General features: G+C 41.6%; 3 protein-coding genes across 3 annotated transcripts; all 3 read right to left on the reverse strand.

Annotated features, from left to right (window-relative positions):
- Positions 1–853: 853 nt before the first annotated feature.
- Positions 854–3,792, reverse strand: rps2 (ribosomal protein S2). Its single transcript, XM_066642091.1, has 8 exons — positions 3,682–3,792; positions 2,567–2,704; positions 2,393–2,482; positions 1,895–2,002; positions 1,634–1,807; positions 1,389–1,548; positions 1,059–1,150; positions 854–973 (listed from the first exon to the last, which is right to left on the reverse strand). Exons 2-8 carry the CDS (start codon positions 2,699–2,701, stop codon positions 893–895), a joined length of 840 nt encoding a protein of 279 aa, XP_066498188.1. The 5' UTR covers positions 2,702–2,704; positions 3,682–3,792; the 3' UTR covers positions 854–892.
- Positions 3,793–6,478: 2,686 nt separating this feature from the next.
- On the reverse strand, positions 6,479–11,771 carry LOC136665468 (RING finger protein 151-like). Its single transcript, XM_066643116.1, has 5 exons — positions 11,743–11,771; positions 11,041–11,210; positions 10,866–10,962; positions 7,168–7,659; positions 6,479–6,950 (listed from the first exon to the last, which is right to left on the reverse strand). The coding sequence occupies exons 1-4, from the start codon at positions 11,743–11,745 to the stop codon at positions 7,210–7,212; spliced, it is 720 nt and encodes a 239-aa protein (XP_066499213.1). The 5' UTR covers positions 11,746–11,771; the 3' UTR covers positions 6,479–6,950; positions 7,168–7,209.
- A 686-nt stretch (positions 11,772–12,457) lies between these two features.
- Positions 12,458–20,364, reverse strand: si:ch211-139g16.8 (uncharacterized). Its single transcript, XM_066643004.1, has 6 exons — positions 20,232–20,364; positions 17,189–17,524; positions 16,487–16,593; positions 14,051–14,101; positions 13,260–13,370; positions 12,458–13,137 (listed from the first exon to the last, which is right to left on the reverse strand). Exons 1-6 carry the CDS (start codon positions 20,281–20,283, stop codon positions 13,072–13,074), a joined length of 723 nt encoding a protein of 240 aa, XP_066499101.1. The 5' UTR covers positions 20,284–20,364; the 3' UTR covers positions 12,458–13,071.
- Positions 20,365–21,899: the final 1,535 nt, after the last annotated feature.

Consider the following 21,899-nt stretch of genomic DNA (forward strand, 5'->3'; position numbering starts at 1 on the left):
AAAATTGATCCTAGCATCTAAAAGTATAAACCTAGGAATCTCTTGCAGTTTGACATGGCCTTGTAGTTCATGTACGCTGGAAATGTCAACACCTGTCACTGCTGGCTGACATCAAAGATCTCACTCAATTTCAAGACATGGCTTTGGACAGATCTTTAGAGACAGAGTACCCATTAGTTTCCGTTCGCACCACTGCAATTCTGTCACTTTACCATATTTGTGTGAACTTATTTTCAAGCCAATCTTGCATCAAACAGCAAGTAGCAAACAAAGGGTTTTGGACCAGTAGTTGTTTCTGCCAGGAAAGGTCAACTGTACATCTGCCATCACCATTCCCACCAAGTCACATTTATCCCTCCTGTCTGTCCCCGCTGGCCATGTACTCTGCATGTTTTAGAGGTTCTTGATATTTTGTATACAACTAAAATGGTGCTGTTACCAAATTTTTTGTTAAATTCAGGGAATAAAATGCTAGAGGAAATGTCTGCTACGAGATTACAACCGACAGCATAGAAAACAGCTACAGGCTATGATTTTTAAGTTTACCGTTTTATTATTAAAATGTACACATTTGGAAAATTAGTGGCAGTACACTTAAGGATTTGGACTGCAGGGTGAGTAAAGTCATTGGTTCACAAGTTTACAGAAACTGAATTTCACTTTGACCAAACATTTAGCTGTTCATTTATACAACAGGATGTAGCAAAATGCACATCCTCATTTGTAGATATGCAAGGTGGATGTGCCAGTGCCAATTTATAACTTGTACCGTATCAAATGGAGTCATCTTTATAATCAAGTCCAAATGACATGGTCATGTGACATTTGGATAAATAAGACGAAGACTAGTACATTTGTTTCCAGGACTTTATTTCAGTCTGTTGTACAAAATTTAGGAAGCTGCCTGAAGAGCAGCCTGGCTCCTCTGAACTGAGACCCTGGTGTGAGTTTTGGCGAGATGGTCAGTGAATTCCTGAAATAAAGACAAAAGATATTCAGTCAGGAATCTACAATTGTTTTCAATATATAAATGCACAAATCTGTAGCAGATAACATACCTGATAAGGAGATTTGGTGAAGACCGTCTCCTTCCAGAGATCTGGGGTCAGATAGCTGTATGTCTTGGAGATGGCATCAAAAGTAGCCTTGGCTGCAAAGACAAAAATGATGAGAACCTCAAAAAAACAAAACACGGTGCCAAACAAATAACAAAAACCTGTTGAGCATCAATAGGGAACAGAAATATCACAAGACATTCCTGCCGTGCATTAGTATACTCATTCCTCTTCTCCCATAAAAACATCAAGTGCACCACAGACGAGATGCAGCTGGCCAGAGCAGGGAGAACACACACATTTAAACGCTACTGTGCTTGAGAGACATCTCACCAAAGTTGCCCAGAGTGGCTGTGCAGCCTCTGGCCGAGGTGTAGCAGTCATCGATACCAGCCATCATGAGCAGCTTCTTGGGAACAGGAGCAGACACAATGCCGGTACCACGAGGAGCAGGTATCAGACGCACCAAGACTGAACCACAACGACCGGTCACCTAAGAGACCATCCCATAATGTTAACACATCTGAGAAAACACCAACACAAACTACAGGCAACAGTTACTGCACTGTATTCCTCACCTTGCAGGGTACGGTGTGGGGCTTGCCGATTTTGTTACCCCAGTAGCCTCTCCTGACAGGAATGATGGACAGTTTGGCCAGGATGATGGCTCCACGGATGGCAGTGGCCACTTCCTTGGAGCACTTCACTCCCAGACCAACATGGCCGTTGTAGTCACCAATGGCAACAAAAGCCTAAGGTACAGTCACCATGTTAATAAAATAATAATAAAAATAAATAAAAAGGCCACAACACAACAAATCATGAAAATACAGACTCACCTTGAACCTGGTACGCTGACCGGCCCTAGTCTGTTTCTGGACAGGCATGATCTTCAGCACCTCATCCTTCAGGGCTGACCCCAGGAAGAAATCAATGATCTCAGACTCCTGAAATAAGACCAAAACAAAATTGTAATCAGAGAATTACATTTCATAAAATTAAAGGGTCTAAACTGTGTAAAGCAGACGTTTGTGTGAAAGGAAACAATCTTCCCAACAACCCTTTTCTCACTGGGGGTGGGGGAGTGGTGAGAGGAGAAGTAAAAAAAAGTAATTTCCTCTTAAAGATCCCTTCTACATCTCATCTTGCAGCAGCCCTTCAATGTAAAGCATCTAATGCACATTACAGCTCACTGGAAATATAATTGTTTTCTAATTACTTGTTAAAAAAACAAAAACAAAAAGCTGTCAAATCACTGATCTTACATTAGTACAATTCTGAGATCTCACTTCTTGTGACAATCTTAACACCACCTACTACTGGAAGTTACCACATACCTTGATAGGCAGAGAGTACAGGTAGATCTCCTCAAGGGACTTGATCTTCATGTCCTTCACCAGACGACCCAGCTTGGTCACAGGCACCCACTAAAAATAGAAGGGGTTAAGTTTACTTTCAGCTCTAAGCAACAAAACGTTAAGAGTATGAGGGACCATCAAACGGACACTTACTTCCTTATCCTCGGACTTGCCACCCCGGGCTCCTCTGCCCCGTCCGCGGCCTCTACCACGTCCACGACCACGGCCGCGGCCCCCGGTGCCAAAACCTCCGCGGAAACCTCCTCTACCACCGGCGTCGTCCGCCATTTGCTAGACCAAAAAAAAATAAAAAATAATAATAATTAAACGATGACTGGGGTGTCATTTACATCCTATCTGTATATGTTTTTGTAAATGAAACATGAAAAATGAATAAAAGTGATAATTTAGGTGCAGGTAAAGAGTATTTCCCAACAAACAACAGTGCCATTTCAGTGTGTTTTTGTATAACTATTTTAGCTTGAAGTATTGGACAAAATTAAACCTGGTCGCTGCAATAAAGTGTAAATCTTAAACACATTTACCTCATGAAACACGTTAAATTACATTACGTTTTTACACGTTAAACTCCATTTTCTCTAAGTCCAGTTCGTAGCAACAATCATTAGTTCATGTCCTCATGGCTTTAACATAAATCTCCACCTGTAGTAATAATCTCAGGCCTATAATATATGACTGCACCCTCAATTACTCATTTTGGAGTGAAACAAATGATATCTTTAACTGTTTATAAACCCAAATGACTTCCCAACAGTGGGTCACCAGAACGAGGTTCGTGTCTTGTTCCAACAGCTCCCTGCGCGCCATAATTTAATTCAATAAATTCAGTTATTGCGGGGGGGAAAAAGCTTCATCCCACGAGAGAAACAAGAGTATATCCTGTTAGCTACAAGGCTAATCAACCTTTTTTTTTTTTACCAGTAGCACGTTTTCATTAACACGTACTACACACAGTAAGAGGCACCAAATTTACCTTTTGGCTTTTTAAAAGGTTAGTGTACTATCTACATTACCCTCTATAGCATAAAGGCTAATCCACGGAACACAGACCGAGAGGTCGCCATTTCTGAATTTACTAATCTAACAAAATACATTTTCTGCTTAAGCCATCGGCCCAATTGTACCATTACAGAAATGTAAACACATCGATAAGATATTACGGCACATAGGGTTTATCGTGTATGAAGCGAAAGCTGCGATGTAAATGGATTTATTTTCGCGCTAATAGAAGGCCATTTCTGACTTACGTGATGTGAGTTCAGGAAAAAGAAGGCTGTACGAGAGTTCCCGTTGTATTTATTTCAGAGGAATCCTCGCGATATTTCCAGCCGCTGTGACGTCGTGCCCTCTGGTGGCCGCTCAAACAAATGACTGAATTTTAATTGAGAGAGATATAAAGGATAACGGTCTCCGGAAATATAGAAATATAGTATAACATTCGCAATGTAATCAAGGGTTTAATTCAATTTCAAACTACAACCCACAAAGCACATGAAATACAGTACAATTTTCATTAACACAAACGTTTTTGACGTAAACAATACTGAATATTTAGTATAAGCTATAAACCGTACAATGCTAATTCCTGAGCTGTAGGTCTGCCCTGATGAGTCGACTCTTTCACAGATACGTGAAGCCCATGAGTCACATTCAACGAAATAATGTAATTAACATTTTATTATCATTCTAAAGCCAACATGGCACAAGAACATAATCATGTTAATGCATTTGTATTTAAATAATGATACTCCTAAAATGTCTGAATCTCGTTGTGAATGAAAACTCAGTAGTTCAATGGAGTCCAATGAATTTTAGTTTTAATTTTAAGATCTGAATTTGTCTCTTGAAAAATTACATTTTCATGTTTATTTGGTGACCGATATGCTTCCATATACACCACATACAACTGAAAAATATCCTTTCACAAATTTGATACAATCAGTTGTCTTTAATATCATTATTAAAAACAGTACAAGTATCACTTCAACAACTGATTATTCACAAATAAAAGAATTCTCAACATTACACAATCCCATTGCAAATTCTATGAATTTCCCGGATGTGTGCATAGTTAGAGAGGTTTGTGTGAAATGCTCCATTCCAGATTTTATATGATATCTTTAAAAGCCCACAGTTTCTAAGATGCAGTTACTTCTTATAGCGAAGTAATACAGGCCCCCACAAACCCTATAAGACGTAGACTCCCTGGTCAATCTGGACAGAGAATTAATGGGTTGTATTTGCATTGTAAACACTGCTTTCTGGTCAGTAAATAAAAACCATTTCACCAATCTGAACACTAATATCCATCACTCTTTCACACTTCACAGTCACACAGGCTAGTGTCTCCTGACTCTTCAGTCTGTGTCTGAAGTTTTGAACTTTATGGGAAAAGTCTCGGGACACCTGCTCATTCACTCCTTCTGCAGGAATCAATATTAAAAGTGTTTAACTTGCTTTTGTTGGAGTAACACTCTTTTACAGTCCAGGTAACACTTTCTACTACATTTTACTGCGTTCAGCGTGTGTCAGTGAGCTAAAGATGTTGAATAAGCCTGACCCTACCTCATCTCAAAAGCATCTCCCACTGCTCCAGAGCTCTATGCTGGAGGCTTTATACCCCTCTATCCTACGCACGGCATTAGGCACTGTGCCAATAGGTTCATGTTTATCTTCTCCAAAGTCCTTCTCTATTGGCAACATTTCACTACAGGGGCTGGACTACACTAGGCAAATCTAGTACTTGGTTACGTGGAACCAGTCCCTGCTCAAACACAGATCCAAGTGAGATGTAAACCTTGCAGTGTGCAGACAGACTTGTCAACCACCAAAAACTGCAGACCTGCAGCATAAACTATTTAAAACCTCCAAGATAGAGCAGCATCACATTTGTTTTTAACAGCAGCTCATAAAAATTACGTTGTGTTTTTTTTTTTTTTCAAAGAGGTTCAAATGCTCCTTGGATTGATGGCTGTTTAAAAACTCAAGCAAGAAGTAGACTCTGATGATCTGTAAAAACTGGGCCGTGTTGTTGTTAAAAATACCACAAAAAACACACAAATACACAATGAGTAAACAGCGCTGAACATCACCAACGCCATTGTTATGGTTTTCAAAGCCTGTGGTTCCTGTTAGAGATGGGGAAAAGTGACCAGGGACTGAAAAGTGTGTTGAGTCGTGCTGAGCAGAGTCTACTAGGTACAATGCAGTTGAAATGTGCCATAACTCTTAGCTCTACATAAAACGTTTCAGAGATAATATATGATAATGATTGCGCACATTAATTGTCATTGTTCAGTGTTTAATTTAACCCTGCAAAATTCACACAGTGCTATAACTGTGCTAGATATCTACAGAATGGACATAAACCACTGACTGATATTTGGAAAAGTCACTTAAGAAATTAGTATGCATACATAAAAATTTTGTATGTACACTTAAAAAAACTAGTGTGCATAATTAAACATTTAGCATGCATACTTAAATATTTAGTATACACACTCTAAAGTATAGTATGATTAATTAAAATTATGGCATGCATACTTAAATACATGTAGTATGTATACACAACAATGACGTGTGCTCATAAATGTAGTATTCAAACTAGTATGCAAATTACTTTCTTATATTAAATAGTATGCATATATAAAATACTGTCTGCATATTATGCAAAATATATATTTTAAGTATGCATATTACTATTTTTAATTATGCATACTATATTTTAAATGCACACAATTAACTATTAGGTACTACATTAAAAATGATTAAATTACCAATTATAAAATATTGATTTAATATTATTTATCTATAATCAAGTATGTATACTACATTTTCAAGTATGCATATTACGTTTTTAAGTATTTATACCATTATATTCATTGTACCAAGGATGTATAGTATTATACATACTATATGCTTACTATATCTGTTTTTTTTAATGATACACAATATACATATTTTTTAAACCTTATTTTATTGTAGCATTATACGACCGATCCGTATTTTTGTTTCACGTCACAACTTTTTTGAAACATGGCGTCAAATTCAAAATGGGCAAGTGTTTCAAACTTTAATATTGTCTTTGTACTATTTTCAGTTAAATATAGGGTTTAAATATTTTGCACGTCATTGCAATATTATTTACATTTTGTACAACATTCCAACTTTCTTTGCAAATGGGGTTTTTATGTATTTTATGTGCAATATATTAGCCCTAATTTTCCTTACTTTCATTATTATATCTGAATAAGGCATGTGTGTATTATATCTGAATAAGGCATGTCGCAGTCACACAGCTCCAGGAACCTGGAGGTTGTGGGTTCGATTCCCGCTCCGGGTGACTGTCTGTGAGGAGTGTGGTGTGTTCTTCCCGTGTCCACGTGGGTTTCCTCCGGGTGCTCCAGTTTCCTCCCACAGTCCAAAAAACATACGTTGGTAGGTGGATTGGCGATTCGAATGTGTGTGTTGCCCTGTGAAGGACTGGCGCCCCCTCTGGACCCACCGCGACCCTGAACTGGATAAGGGTTACAGACAATGAATGAATGTGTGTTTCAGTCATATATTTCTTCTTTTTAATCAAATGCATGATCAGATTTAATAAAACAAATATATTAAAGTTTAAGAGATATTCTAGTTTATATACTTTTTTTTATCCAAGAATTGATTCTCAAAATCTCAAAATAAAACATTGGGATTGGTGACCAATATGAGCTTCCAGATAAGAAAATTACCTCAGTAATCAGTTAAGGTTGGAGCATATCCCAAAGAGTCCCCTAACCCTCAAGAATCGCTGCTGCCTGCTCCTCATCCTCCTCATGTTCATCCACCTCTTCCACATCCTCCATGACCTCCAGACTTTCACAAATAAGGCTGATCTGCCTTTTCATGTGAGCCATGGTGTTCTGCATCTTCATCATCTTCTTCTGCAGAGCTTTGGCAATGGCACGGTGATTCTGCTGTTTGGCCTCATATTGGCGGCGCAGCTCCTGGTAGCAGTTGTGCTGATTGCGCGTTTGCTGAGAAAGCACGGCACCACATCCCATGTGGCATGGCTGTCTCCAGTGCTCGCAGTGACGAGTGTGTGCCTCCAGGTCCCTCCTCAAAAGCTGTGACCTGCAGCCCTGGTAAGGACAGGAGATAAGCTCGAAGGGGCAGCCCATGTTGTGGCAGTACTGCTCAGAGAGAGGGAAAGTGGACCGGCAGCCCTGGATCTCATTCCTGCACTGTGGGAAGGTGGAGAAATTTCATTTTGTTCATGCCTTACATACACAATCACGTTACATATTTGTTTGGTCAGCACAGTGTAGGAGATAATGCAATTAATCCAAGAACTGGTGATGATACCCTGCAAATATAAGCACACCACATTGTAATCTATTCATTCATAGATTCATTCAATTTTTTCAGTGACATGGTAGGTCCGGAGCTTATCTGGAATCACTCTGTCAAGGCAGGAACACACTCTGTACGGTGCACCAGTCCATCACAGGGCATCACTCACTCACACATTCACACCAATGTATACCATTTCACCTAACAACATGAGGTTTTTTCACCTGTTGGAGGAAACTTGAGCACCCAAAGGAAACCCACACAGACACATGGAGGACACACCAAACTCCTCACAGGCAGTGAGCCGAGGCAGGCACCATGGTGCCCATATAAATATATATTTTACATAATTATTATATTCATCAGACATTTTGCCTGATACCCATATAAGGCTAGAAATATTATCAGCTGTTCCTGCAGGAATCAAATCAGAAATGTCCACCCTTGAACACAGAGAACAAACTGGAAAACATAATGTACCAGCAAAGGGTTTGATTAGGATGATAGGGTTGTTAGCTGTAGTAGTTTAGTCATCATCAGTAATGGATGAACACATTTTTGATGGAGGCTTTTAATACACATAGTGCAGCTCCATCAATAACTTTGCTATATTATAAATGCAGTGCCTTGTGAAAGTATTCACTCCCCTTTTTTTCATTTTTCGTGTTTTGCTACCTCACAACCTGGAATTAAAATGGATTATTTGAGGGTTTGCATATTTTAATTTACATGCCTAGAAATTTAGGCACGGTGCTCCAGGGACCTGGAAGTTGTGAGTTCGAGCCCAGCTCCGGGTGACTGTCTGTGAGGAGTGTGGTGTGTTCTCCCTGTGTCCGCGTGGGTTTCCTCCGGGTGACTGTCTGTGAGGAGTGTGGTGTGTTCTCCCTGTGTCCGCGTGGGTTTCCTCAGGGTGACTGTCTGTGAGGAGTGTGGTGTGTTCTCCCTGTGTCAGTGTGGGTTTCCTCCGGGTGACTGTCTGTGAGGAGTGTGGTGTGTTCTCTCTGTGTCCGCGTGGGTTTCCTCAGGGTGACTGTATGTGAGGAGTGTGGTGTGTTCTCTCTGTGTCTGTGTGGGTTTCCTCCGGGTGACTGTCTGTGAGGAGTGTGGTGTGTTCTCTCTGTGTCTGCGTGGGTTTTCTCCGGGTGACTGTCTGTGAGGAGTGTGGTGTGTTCTCTCTGTGTCCGCGTGGGTTTCCTCAGGGTGACTGTCTGTGAGGAGTGTGGTGTGTTCTCCCTGTGTCCGTGTGGGTTTCCTCCGGGTGACTGTCTGTGAGGAGTGTGGTGTGTTCTCTCTGTGTCTGCGTGGGTTTCCTCCAGGTGACTGTCTATGAGTAGTGTGGTGTGTTCTCCCTGTGTCTGCAGGGATTTCCTCCGGGTGACTGTCTGTAAGGAGTGTGGTGTGTTCTCCCTGTGTCTGCCTGGGTTTCCTCTGAGTGACTGTCTGTGAGGAGTGTGGTGCGTTCTCCCCGTGTCTGCGTGGGTTTCCTCCGGGTGCTCTGGCTTCCTCCCACAGTCCAAAAACACATGTTGGTAGGTAGACTGGAGACTCAAAAGTGTCTGTAGATGTGAGTGTGTGAGTGAATGTGTGAGCATTTTGCCCGGTGAAGGACTGGCGCCCCCTCCAGGGTGTATTCCCGCCTTGCGCCCAATGATTCCAGGTAGGCTCTGGACACACCACGACCCTGAACTGGATAAGGGTTACCGATAATGAATGAATGAATGAATGCCTAGAAATTTGTACATTGGATTTTCTTTTAATTGTGAAGCAAACAACAAATAGGACAAAATAACAGAAAACATCAGTGTGCATAACTATTCACCACATGGTGGGCAGCAATCTTCAAGTCTGACAACAGATTCTCAATTTGATTAAGGTCTGGGCTTTGACTAGGTCATTCCAATACATTTACACGTTTCCCCCATCACTTGAGTGTTGCTTTAGCAGTATGCTTTGGGTCATTGTCCTGTAGGAAGGTGAACCTCCGTCCCAGTCCCAAATCATCGAGAGACCGGTTTTGCACAAAAATATCCCTGTATTTAGCACCATCCATCTTCCCCTTGACTCGGACCAGTTTCTCAGTCCCTGCTGCTGAAAAACATCCCCACAGCATAATGCTGCCACCACCATGTCTCACTGTGGGGATGGTGTTCTTGGGGTGATGAAATGTGTTGGTTTTGCGCCAGACATTGTGTTTTCCTTGGAGGCAAACTCAAACCTTCTTATTTTTTCTGTAAGTAAAGGCTTCTCTTCCATAAAGCCTAGCTCTATGGAGTGTATGGCTTTTTATGGTTGGACAGATACTCCAGTCTCTGCTTGGGAACTCTGCAGCTCCTTCAGGGTTACCTCTGGTCTCTGTGCTGCCTCTCTGATTAATACCCTCCTTGCCCGTTTCGAGAGATTTTGTATGCAGGGTTCTCATGGCAGGTTTGTTGTGGTACCATGTTCTTTCCATTTGATGGTGCTCTGGGGGATCATCAGAGATTTGGGTATTTTTTTTATAACCCAACCCTGACATTTACTTCTCAAAAACTTTATCCCTGACTTGTCTGGAGATTTCCTTGGTCTTCATGGTGTTGTTTGGTTAGTGGTGCTTCTTGCTTAATGGTGTTGCAGCTTCCGGGGCCTATGTGGAGGTGTATGTACTGACAGATCATGTGACACTTAGACTGCATTCAGGTGGACGTCATTTCAGTAAGCATGTGACTTCTGAATATATATATATATATATATATAGCTATATAGATGCATCACATTACAATCCAGAGTAACAATAAACATTGGAGGTTGTAATGTAACAAAATAGGTAAAAAGCCAAGGGGTTGAATACATTCACAAAGCACTGTATATGATAGTAAAGGAGTCATAATAGCATCAGCAGATGTTTAGAATGAATGAATGCATGAATGATTGTTACACATACATAGCATTTTTGTAGATACTCAAAATGTTGCAGTGCTTTGGGACATTATACTAATTACATTATAAGGATTTAATACATATTTATTAAAGAATATTTAGGTGACACAAGGCTATTGTTCTAAAATACTGCATAAACTTCAGAGGAGTTAACACTGACACATTTTGATTAGCAGCCTACCTTTATTTTAAGCCGACCGATTGCTTTGCTGAGCTTGAACATGACATATATCTGGCTCTGGTTGACAGGTTTTCTGCAGCATGGGCAGGTTTGCTGTCTGGAGAGAAAAGATACTCAACATCCAGCAAAATCCACAATGTCAGTTTTAACAGCACTGAACTGAAGACATACATACCTCTTTAGCCACTGCATGATGCACTTCTTGCAGAAAATATGGTGGCAGGCTGCTCGTACCGGACAGCGCAGCACTCCTTGGCATATGCTGCAGATCAGGTCATGGTCCGGCACATCCACAAAAAGCTCCACATCATAGCCACAGCTTTGTAAGCCCATATCTACTTCTGCCTGTAGGAAAAAAAGTTATGCTCAATGTACATTATAACATAAGATTATTTGTTATGTCTTTTTAAAATATATATTATTTTCTGCTGGTATGTGCTCTATTTCTATTTAACACAATCTGGCTGTGTACTGAGGGACAGGGCCTCAGCAAGGGTCAACAATGAATGGTGTTCTGGAACATGGACCACATGACTGCCCTCCAAAACACACAATCCAAACATATTTAGCACTTCTGTTTGTGTAAATGCCACAAAACTGACAATACAGAAAAACAAGGTATCTCTAATTTATGGCTTAAACATATGTAAAACATAACAACTGGCAGTTTTTCAACTGGTTTTGATTATCACTCTTAAGCAGAAATTAGACTAGGTAAGGTACAGAGAAATCCTCTCATTTTAAAGAAAGCGGGGTTAAAATGGACCCACTTCGACTTAAATGGACACCAAGAACCACTGTAACACTATATGTGTCCGTTTAAGACTTTGAGTTAGGATGTTTGAACGAGATATTAATATAGACAAAATTAACTCACCATATTTTAGCCTCTACCTTCATCTAGAGGTGTCAGAAGGGACACGCGCGTCAGGCCCCTCCCCACATGCACGAGCACAGTCACTCCACCAATGAAAACACGCGGTGACAGTGGCTGATCTGAATATTCCAGTTGGCAAAAATCTCAACTTCTGATTGGTGTTTTGCAGCATTGCGTCATTTCAGCGTGCCAGTGTATAAATGTTGTTAGTGAGAATATCGAATAGACTAAAGACGCTAATAACGAATTATTAACATGAGATACTTGTAAGGACCTTTTTTGATTATGCCCCACTTCGACCACTGATTAAACCCAGTACTCATTGATTCACGTTTGAAAGACTGGAGTTTTAAAGCTCAGCCATGACGTGGACTGCTTATTCCATTCATGATAACTCATAATTATTATTTCATATACTAATGTTTCTTTTTTCTTTTCTGAGTATTGCAAGCTCACAATACTCTACTCAGTTCCATTTCAGCCTTCCACATTTACTGATTTATACCTTCTTGTATTTTTTGGAAGGTAATTTTACTTCTACCTGAGCCATTATATAAACCAAGAAACAGTGCTTTTATTTTGGTATGAATTTAGACTATTCTACCCACCTCTGGAGATGACACATTCATTCCTTTTAAATGCATAGGCCATTATTGTTGGAATAACAGATACAGACAATGTTGCTCATAGTCATAGTTCATTTATCTATGGCCATTTTACAACCTCACTAGAAATAGTCAGGTAGTTCTTGTTTTGATATCATACAAGCATTTCAACTGAAACAGCCATTACAATTTTAAGATTAGTGGAAAATGTTATTGTACCCTGAATGGTGGATATTTATGAAAGTGTGTAGGTTTTTCACATAACACTGAATACAAAGCAGGCTGTTATTGCAGTTTAATATTCATATATGGACCACTTGGACTGAGAATAAATCTGAATGATTTGTAAATACAAAATATTGTGTGCCCAGGTATATCGTACAATTTCAAATGACATGATATTAAAATTATGGCTCAAAAATAACATTACAAGAAAAAATAAGAAAAACAAGAAATGATATCTATCAGAAACCATGCATTTCATAGAGGAAGTAAACAACATGTGGTTAGTAAACCACTAAGTTCAGAGCTGTTAATATAACTTACACACTTTTGGTCTATTTGTTTCACAGTTTAGTTTATACTGGCTTAGATTATGTCTTGTAGGACCTGAGAGAGGAGGCTGGTCTGGTGTCTACCTAGATCAAAGCTGAATTGTCAATTTTTCATCCTCCTTCTTGCTGGTTGATCCACGTGTCCGGTATAAATTAAGAACACAGATGTTTTATTCAGTCCTGTCCAGATTTTGGTATATGTCTTCTATCTCAGCATGGGGCTGTGGATTTTCAAACTGTGAAAGATTTTAGCAGAAAAGTAAAGCAGAGCTATTAAAATCAGCAGTCAGCAGATATTCACATTCACATACAGACTTCCAAATTACAGCTAAATGTAGAAGTACAACAAGATGTCAACCTTGATGTCATGTGAAGCATATCTGGACTTTTTCTTTTTACTGCGCAAGTTCCTCTTATTGTATAATTCTTGCACCACCACACCAAAATGGGCTCGGTTGGACAAATCACTCTGAAAAAGAAAACAAATTTAACTCTTTAGGTCAACAGTTACTGTTAATGCACAAAGGTGGTCAGAAATCGATAGGGTGCTTCAATATTAGCCGCTATTTCAAGGGACATATATAACTAGAGCCCCTGGTTTCAGAATATCTGTCAAATCATATATTACTGAGTACCTAGTTACTTTAGCTCAAAGGTTCTGAATGCTAGTCGTGGCGGGTCTCTGCCCTGCATATTGTAGAGGCTCCTCTACTCCCAACACAACTGATGCTTATGGGCTAACAAGCAAAAGCTTCTAAAGCTAAAGCTGAGGAGAAAACTACAATATGCAGAGTAGTAGCCACCAGGAATAGTATTGAAAACCACTGCTTTAGCAGACTTTTATTGAAATATCTCAATTACTGATGTAGTATACGGTACTTTATATTTTAACACTTTCTATACACAGCCATTTGAGTACAAGTTATTCTAATGAGCTTCGACAACAATCCTTATAATAAGTCACAGTCGTTGATCTTATTTTTTGTTATCCCTATAATATGAATTCACAAAAATTGATTTAATGAAATGATACATTTTCTTACTGTGTAAAACAAACATGGTCCGGCTAAACTATGTCCTTTGCTGCTGCAGACAACATTTAAATGGGTGCCTATGTGTTGTTTAATGATATGTATAAAGCAGCAATACCTTGATTTGTCTCCTGGATCTTTCCTTCCTGAACAATGTGCTTCGTCCAGTCTATTTAATTGAAATGAAGTACAGTTGAGTATAGAATGTAAGCGAAACAGATTACATACTACATGTCATATCTGATGTTTTCAAATCAGATTTGAGTCACTTTCATTTGTTGTCCTAGATCAGCTACATATCCCATTTTTGGGCATGTAACATGAGTGTGAATGGTCAGAGTGAATTCTGTGCATCTTTTTGCATGTACACAAGTGCTTAGTGTTGTTTTCATCAGAACCAGGATCAAATGGCTCTGTGCTTTTCTGTGTGGGTGAGGATATTAAAGACCAAAATAGTGCACTGATGCTGGAAAATGAGTCATGCAGGTGAAAGCTGAAGACATATTGCACAGTACACTGTCAGAAAAACTGTTACTGTGGTGGTACCCTCAAGGGTACATATTCTGTACTGTTAGTTAGGGAATGTAATTGTACTTTTAATCTATTATAATTGAAGAACTTAAAATTGAGTTTGATAATGAAAGAATACAAATAATAATAATACGTTCAACTTAAATAGTGCCTTTCCCAAACCCAAAGACACTTTAAATAAAGGATAAAAAACCCTGAGGAATAATTTACTGGGAGTAAAATTTGGAAAAAATAAATGTTTTTAGCAGTGATTTGAAGAAAGATGAAGACGAACAGCTGAAATTAAGAGGAGGAAGAGAGTTCCAAAGTTTAGGGGCAGCAGCACAGAAAGATCTGCCACCCAGGGTAGAATGTTTAGTTGAGGAGTCAGTAAAAAGACCAGAGTTTGAGGAGCGGAGACAGGGGAAGGACAATACAAAGAAATTAATTCAGACAAATGTGAAGGAGCCAGACCATGTAGAGCTTTGAAGGTGAGAAGAAAGATTTTGTATTTAATCCTAAGCTCAACAGGAAGCCAATGCAGCTGCTGGAGAACAGGTGTAATATGTGCTGTACGCTCGGTGGAGGTAAGAACCCTAGCTGCAGAATTCTGCATGTATTGAAGACGGATAAACAGTTTGACTGGACGTATGTAGAACAGTGAATTGCAACAATCAATATGAGAAAAAAATATAGATTATAGCATCACTGTCACTAAGCTTGGGACGCAATATTCCACAGAAGATAAAATGCAGTTTTAGTGACTAGATTAACATGAGAGTCAAGAGTGAGACTCGAATCTAGGAGGCAGCCAAGGTTCTTAACGGAACGGGCCTGGCTTAATATCAAGACCATCAACATGAACAGAGAAATTTCGTTCTAACTAATAAAACTTCAGTCTTGTCTGCGTTTAGTTTGAGGAAGTTGTTCTGTAACCAGATGCATGTACTCAAAGCCTGGGCAGAGGCAGCGAGGGAAGAAGAGCTGATGTACATATGGATATCGTCAGCATAGCAGTGGAATTTTAAACCATGTTTGTGGATGATTCTGTAGAGGAATATTTAGTGCACTGGACTTTTGTACCTTTGAAGGTACATTTACACTGCGTGCCATATCAATAATGTACCGTACTTTTTTTTTCTGAGAGTGTACTGAGAGAAGCTGTTATCATGCATAGACCTACATCATGCATTACACATTCATTCATTAATTCATTATCTGTAACCCCTTATCCAGTTCAGGGTCGCGGTGAGTCCAGAGCCTACCTGGAATCATTGGGCGCAAGGCGGGAATACACCCTGGAGGGGGCGCCAGTCCTTCACAGGGCAACACAGACACGGTCACACATTCACTCACCTACACACACACCTACGGACAATTTCGAGTCACCAATCCATCTACCAACGTGTGTTTTTGGACTGTGGGAGGAAACCGGAGCACCCGGAGAAAACCCACACAGACCCAGGGAGAACACACCACACTCCTCACAGACAGTCACCCAGAGGAAACCCACGCAGACACAGGGAGAACACACCACACTCCTCACAGACAGTCACCCGGAGGAAACCCACGCAGACACAGGGAGAACACACCACACTCCTCACAGACAGTCACCCGGAGGAAACCCACGCAGACACAGAGAGAACACACCACACTCCTCACAGACAGTCACCCAGAGGAAACCCACGCAGACACAGGGAGAACACACCACACTCCTCACAGACAGTCACCCGGAGGAAACCCACGCAGACACAGAGAGAACACACCACACTCCTCACAGACAGTCACCCAGAGGAAACCCACGCAGACACAGGGAGAACACACCACACTCCTCACAGACAGTCACCCGGAGCGGGAATCGAACCCACAACCTCCAGGCCCCTGGAGCTGTGTGACTGCGACACCTACCTGCTGCGCCACCGTGCCGCCCCATGCATTACACATGCATAACATATTTTCAGTTTACGCAAAAAGGGAAAAGGAAGATACCAGGCTTGGTACAGAAATACAGCTATTTATTAAAAGATTTAATGATTCAGCTTACCTTAACGCAGATTATAAGGGTCAGGATAATGAGACTGTAGATGGTCAGTAAGACCATCAGTGCCAATAGCACTGTATACCCAACATGTTTGGTCTGAATGACGTGGCCTGAATACAGAGCAGATATTAATTATATTTAACATTACAAAGCTGTAAGAGTCAAAGTATAAAATGAAGTAAATTTACATTACTACTCAAGACCTTTATTATATTTAACAATACATGGATGACCCCTTGATATGGCCTGGTTAAAAACTGGCCTGAAATTTTATATTGTGAAAAAAACATGTTTATTAATCTAGACACATTATAATAACAGTAATAATAATCCACAATTGAATCTGAAATTACGGGGATTAATGAAGTGTTTGTTTTCCCTTTGTTGCAATTACAGCTTCTATATTAGACGTTGGAATACTGCAGTGAGGATCTGATAGTGTTCATCCATTAGAATATTAGTGAAGTACAGAGAACACATTCCTACAACTGAGGAGCTTCGTACCCCACTAGCCAGTGCTTGGTACTGGGTATGGTGCACATAGGTTCATGTGCAGCTGCTCCTATTTCATTTCAAGCCTGCTATAAAGGTTATACCAGCTGCAGGCACCCAGTTGAATGTTTATGTCCACAGTAGGTGTCCTTTTCAGAACGTGAACACATCTATGGACATATGCTCTGAGCGAAACATACAACTAGCTCTTACCTTGCAGACTTACTGTGGTGCCATTTCCAAAAGCTTGTGATCCATCTTTGCCCAAACCATTTAAGGTAACAGCACAGTAATAAACTCCTTCATCACTGGTTGAGAGGGAATTTATATGTAGACGATTTTCTTCCAGTTTGTACTTGCCACTATTTTCCTTTGGGTCCAGCTGATGGTGTGAATTATGGGTGAAAACATACCAGAGCACCTCCTGCAGTGAGCTGCTACAGGAAGATATGTTGAATTGACAGGTGATAGACACAGATTGGTTTTCTGTCCCAAGGATTTGCTTTTCTGGTTGAATTACTTCCAGGTGACACCCAGACACTGAGAACACTACAATGAGGAGATACAAAGCATTCATTCATTCAATATCTGTAACCGCTTATCCAGTTCAGAGCCTACCTGGAATCATTGGGCGCAAGGCAGGAATACACACTGTATTATTATAATACACACTCCTCACAGACAGTCACCCGGAGGAAACCCACGCAGACACAGGGAGAACACACCACACTCCTCACAGACATTCACCCGGAGGAAACCCACGCAGACACAGGGAGAACACACCACACTCCTCACAGACAGTCACCCGGAGGAAACCCACACAGACACAGGGGGAACACACCACACTCCTCACAGACAGTCACCTGGAGGAAACCCACGCAGACACAGGGAGAACACACCACACTCCTCACAGACAGTCACCCGGAGGAAACCCACGCAGACACAGGGAGAAAACACCACACTCCTCACAGACAGTCACCCGGAGGAAACCCACGCAGACACAGGGAGAACACACCACACTCCTCACAGACAGTCACCCGAAGGAAACCCACGCAGACACAGGGAGAACACACCACACTCCTCACAGACAGTCACCCGGAGGAAACCCACGCAGACAAAGGGAGAACACACCACACTCCTCACAGACAGTCACCCGGAGGAAACCCACGCAGACACAGGGAGAACACACCACACTCCTCACAGACATTCACCCGGAGGAAACCCACGCAGACACAGAGAGAACACACCACACTCCTCACAGACAGTCACCCGGAGGAAACCCACACAGACACAGGGGGAACACACCACACTCCTCACAGACAGTCACCTGGAGGAAACCCACGCAGACACAGGGAGAACACACCACACTCCTTACAGACAGTCACCCGGAGGAAACCCACGCAGACACAGGGAGAACACACCACACTCCTCACAGACAGTCACCCGGAGGAAACCCACGCAGAAACAGGGAGAACACACCACACTCCTCACAGACAGTCACCCGGAGGAAACCCACGCAGACACAGGGAGAACACACCACACTCCTCACAGACAGTCACCCGGAGGAAACCCACGCAGACACAGGGAGAAAACACCACACTCCTCACAGACAGTCACCCGGAGGAAACCCACGCAGACACAGGGAGAACACACCACACTCCTCACAGACAGTCACCCGGAGGAAACCCACGCAGACACAGGGAGAACACACCACACTCCTCACAGACAGTCACCCGGAGGAAACCCACGCAGACACAGGGAGAACACACCACACTCCTCACAGACAGTCACCCGGAGGAAACCCACGCAGACACAGGGAGAACACACCACACTCCTCACAGACAGTCACCCGGAGGAAACCCACGCAGACACAGGGAGAACACACCACACTCCTCACAGACAGTCACCCGGAGGAAACCCACGCAGACACAGGGAGAACACACCACACTCCTCACAGACAGTCACCCGGAGGAAACCCACGCAGACACAACACACCACACTCCTCACAGACAGTCACCCGGAGGAAACCCACGCAGACACAGGGAGAACACACCACACTCCTCGCAGTCACCCAGAACGGGAATCAAACCCACAACCTCTAGGTCCCTGGAGCTGTGTGACTGCGACACCTACCTGCTGCACCACCGTGCCGCCCAGATACAAAGCATTCTTTCTGTATTTATTGATATTTCCAGACGTAATACATGTATACCAAACACAATCAAGAAATTATAGTGACTAGCGTGTTAGTCACTGTGTCTCAACCCAGATTTCTCTTAAATGAAGAGTGTTTATAGTTTATCCTTTCATTCATTCATTGTCTGTAACCGCTTATTCAGTTCAGGGTTGCGGTTGGTCCGGAGCCTACCAGGAAACACTGGGCGAAAGGTGGGAACAAACCCTGAAGGGGACGCTAGTCCTTCACAGGGCGACACACACTCACACTTTCTAGTTTATCCACCTTTGATGTAATAAAAGTTTGTACTACTCCTACATTTTGCTCTGTACGGAGTTGATTACATTCAGCCTCCAGGGTACTAGTGAATCAATGATGTTTAGAAAAATAATCAATAGTGATTAGTCAAGTATTGGTAAAAGGTGATTAGTTCTAGATCACAAAATCCTTTCCAATTCATCTCAGATCTATCTATTACTGCAGAGAGTAATGTTCAGTTCCACTGCTTCAAAAGCATATGTTGGAGGACTTTATGCTCCTCAAGTGGATGTTGGTTTTAAACATGCTCCAGAGCATGCCATTTAATTTCATGATTTTCTGTGGAGACTATAAGTGCTCTTATAATAAGGGGGTACTAGCACACACTTACAATGTGGAGCTTTAATTTTTGGTGGCTGCCCAGAGGACGAAAAGTTAGAGGAAGCCAGTCACCCTCAACTCTTTTAAAGTTTTTGCAGACAGCAAGCGTGAAACCATGTGGACAAACACAGTGTCTTTAAGCTAAGAAGACCTCTAACTCTAGTAAACGGTTTTAACTGACCCAGGTGAGAATGTAATAAATGTACGGACCACACATAGCCCAGAGTTGCCAAAATATACACAGCATTTCAAAGTTTTTTCAAATGACTACATTAATCGACAGTAAAGATACGTGTGAAAAGTAATGCATATAAAGGTGCTGACTGCAACTGCCAACTAATCACTGCAAATGTACTGATATTTTTAGATAATTTAAACAGTACAAACACTCACATCCTCAAATCAAACCAAACAGCCAAATGTTAGCTTCTAGTTTCTTACCTGAGGAAAAGATGAGAATAAACATGGCTTGAAAAAAGAAGTAAAAGATCATGGTGATAAGAGGCTTTGGTCGAAATATAACCAGCTCTTCTTGTACGTTGTCTGGTGAAACAACGGTCTTTCCAAGTGATTTATAAACAGAAACTGTATGAGATAAATAAGAGAAGTGATCTGGTTTAGTCTTCCTTCCTCTAACTGCTCTGAGTGTGACCTATGTCTGCCACTGAGTCACTTTTGGTGTGCAAATTATCACATGAATGTTGTCAGCAATAAATATAGGTTTTTTCTGTTTTTAGATGAAAGTAAAAATATTTCATCGTCAGACAATTTACTCTTAAAGGGACTTCACCATGGGAATCCCATATATTATGTAGAAAGTAAACACTGTCATAGTCTTGCAATTTAGAGTTTGCTCCCGTTTCCCAGACTATACACTCCATATGGTGTGTGTAGGTATATATATTTAAATTATATGTTAATTAATTCATTGTCTGAAACCGCTTATCCAATTCAGGGTGGCGTGGGTCAGGAGCCTATTCAGAATCAATAGGCGCAAGGCTGGAACACTCCCTGGAGGGGGCGCCAGTCCTTCACAGGTAGACACACACACACACACACACACACACAGACAATTTTGATTCGCCAATCCACCTACCAACATCTGGTTTTTGGAACTTGGGAGGAATCCCGGAGGAAAACCCACGCAGACACAGAGAGAACACACCACACTCCTCACAGTCACCCGGAGGAAACCCACGCAGACACAGGGAGAACACACCACACTCCTCACAGACAGTCACCCGGAGGAAAACCCACGCAGACACAGGGAGAACACACCAACTCCTCACAGACAGTCACCCGGAGGAAACCCACGCGGACACAGAGAGAACACACCACAATCCTCAGACAGTCACCCGGAGGAAACCCACGCAGACACAGGGAGAACACACCACACTCCTCACAGACAGTCACCCGGAGGAAACCCACGCGGACACAGGGAGAACACACCACACTCCTCACAGACAGTCACTTGGAGGAAACCCACGCGGACACAGGGAGAACACACCACAATCCTCAGACAGTCACCCGGAGGAAACCCACGCGGACACAGGGAGAACACACCACAATCCTCAGACAGTCACCCGGAGGAAACCCATGCGGACACAGGGACAACACACGAAACTCCTCACAGACAGTAAGTAACACAATAAATTTTTTTTTTACCTATAATATCTGGCTTTGTCCACATCACTTGTCAGGAGCTACTATAAGCCTTGTTCAGGTAGACTGATGTGTGGCGTGTTACTGGGATTTACAATCGTGCTCAAGTTCACATTTTAATGCTTTGTATTTGTTTGCGATTAAATAGTCAGGTAAAAGCATGTGTGGAAAAAAAAACTTTGATTAAATAAAATTGTGAATTAAGATGATTAACACTGAAAGGAACACTCAAATCACATTCAAAATGAGAAACTGATTTAACTTTGGTTGTAATCATACAGTGGAACCACAGCAGAATACAGCCTGGGATTTTCCCATTTAAAGACTAGGACTCCCCCTTTTTAAAGAAGCATCTTGAAGGAACTTTTTAAAAAATGGAATTGAAACTTAATAGAAAATTATTGTCACAATGTTCCTAAGCATTATACTATAAGCAGGTGAATAAAA

The sequence above is a fragment of the Hoplias malabaricus genome, chromosome 13 (assembly GCF_029633855.1).
Source record: "Hoplias malabaricus isolate fHopMal1 chromosome 13, fHopMal1.hap1, whole genome shotgun sequence".
Lineage (NCBI taxonomy): Eukaryota > Metazoa > Chordata > Actinopteri > Characiformes > Erythrinidae > Hoplias > Hoplias malabaricus.

Excerpts from the sequence above, each read along its gene's own strand:
- rps2 (XM_066642091.1), bottom strand. The coding sequence starts at position 2,701 with ATGGCGGACGACGCCGGTGGTAGAGGAGGTTTCCGCGGAGGTTTTGGC. Across the intron at positions 1,808-1,894 it reads GTCAGCGTACCAGGTTCAAG|GCTTTTGTTGCCATTGGTGA; the intron begins GTGAGTCTGTAT and ends ACTGTACCTTAG. Across the intron at positions 1,151-1,388 it reads AGCCACTCTGGGCAACTTTG|CCAAGGCTACTTTTGATGCC; the intron begins GTGAGATGTCTC and ends TTGTCTTTGCAG.
- LOC136665468 (XM_066643116.1), bottom strand. Across the intron at positions 10,963-11,040 it reads ATCATGCAGTGGCTAAAGAG|ACAGCAAACCTGCCCATGCT; the intron begins GTATGTATGTCT and ends TTTTCTCTCCAG. Across the intron at positions 7,660-10,865 it reads TCGGTCGGCTTAAAATAAAG|TGCAGGAATGAGATCCAGGG; the intron begins GTAGGCTGCTAA and ends ACCTTCCCACAG.
- si:ch211-139g16.8 (XM_066643004.1), bottom strand. The coding sequence starts at position 20,283 with ATGATCTTTTACTTCTTTTTTCAAGCCATGTTTATTCTCATCTTTTCC. Across the intron at positions 16,594-17,188 it reads CACCACAGTAAGTCTGCAAG|GCCACGTCATTCAGACCAAA; the intron begins GTAAGAGCTAGT and ends CTCTGTATTCAG. Across the intron at positions 13,138-13,259 it reads ATGCTTCACATGACATCAAG|TTTGAAAATCCACAGCCCCA; the intron begins GTTGACATCTTG and ends AATCTTTCACAG.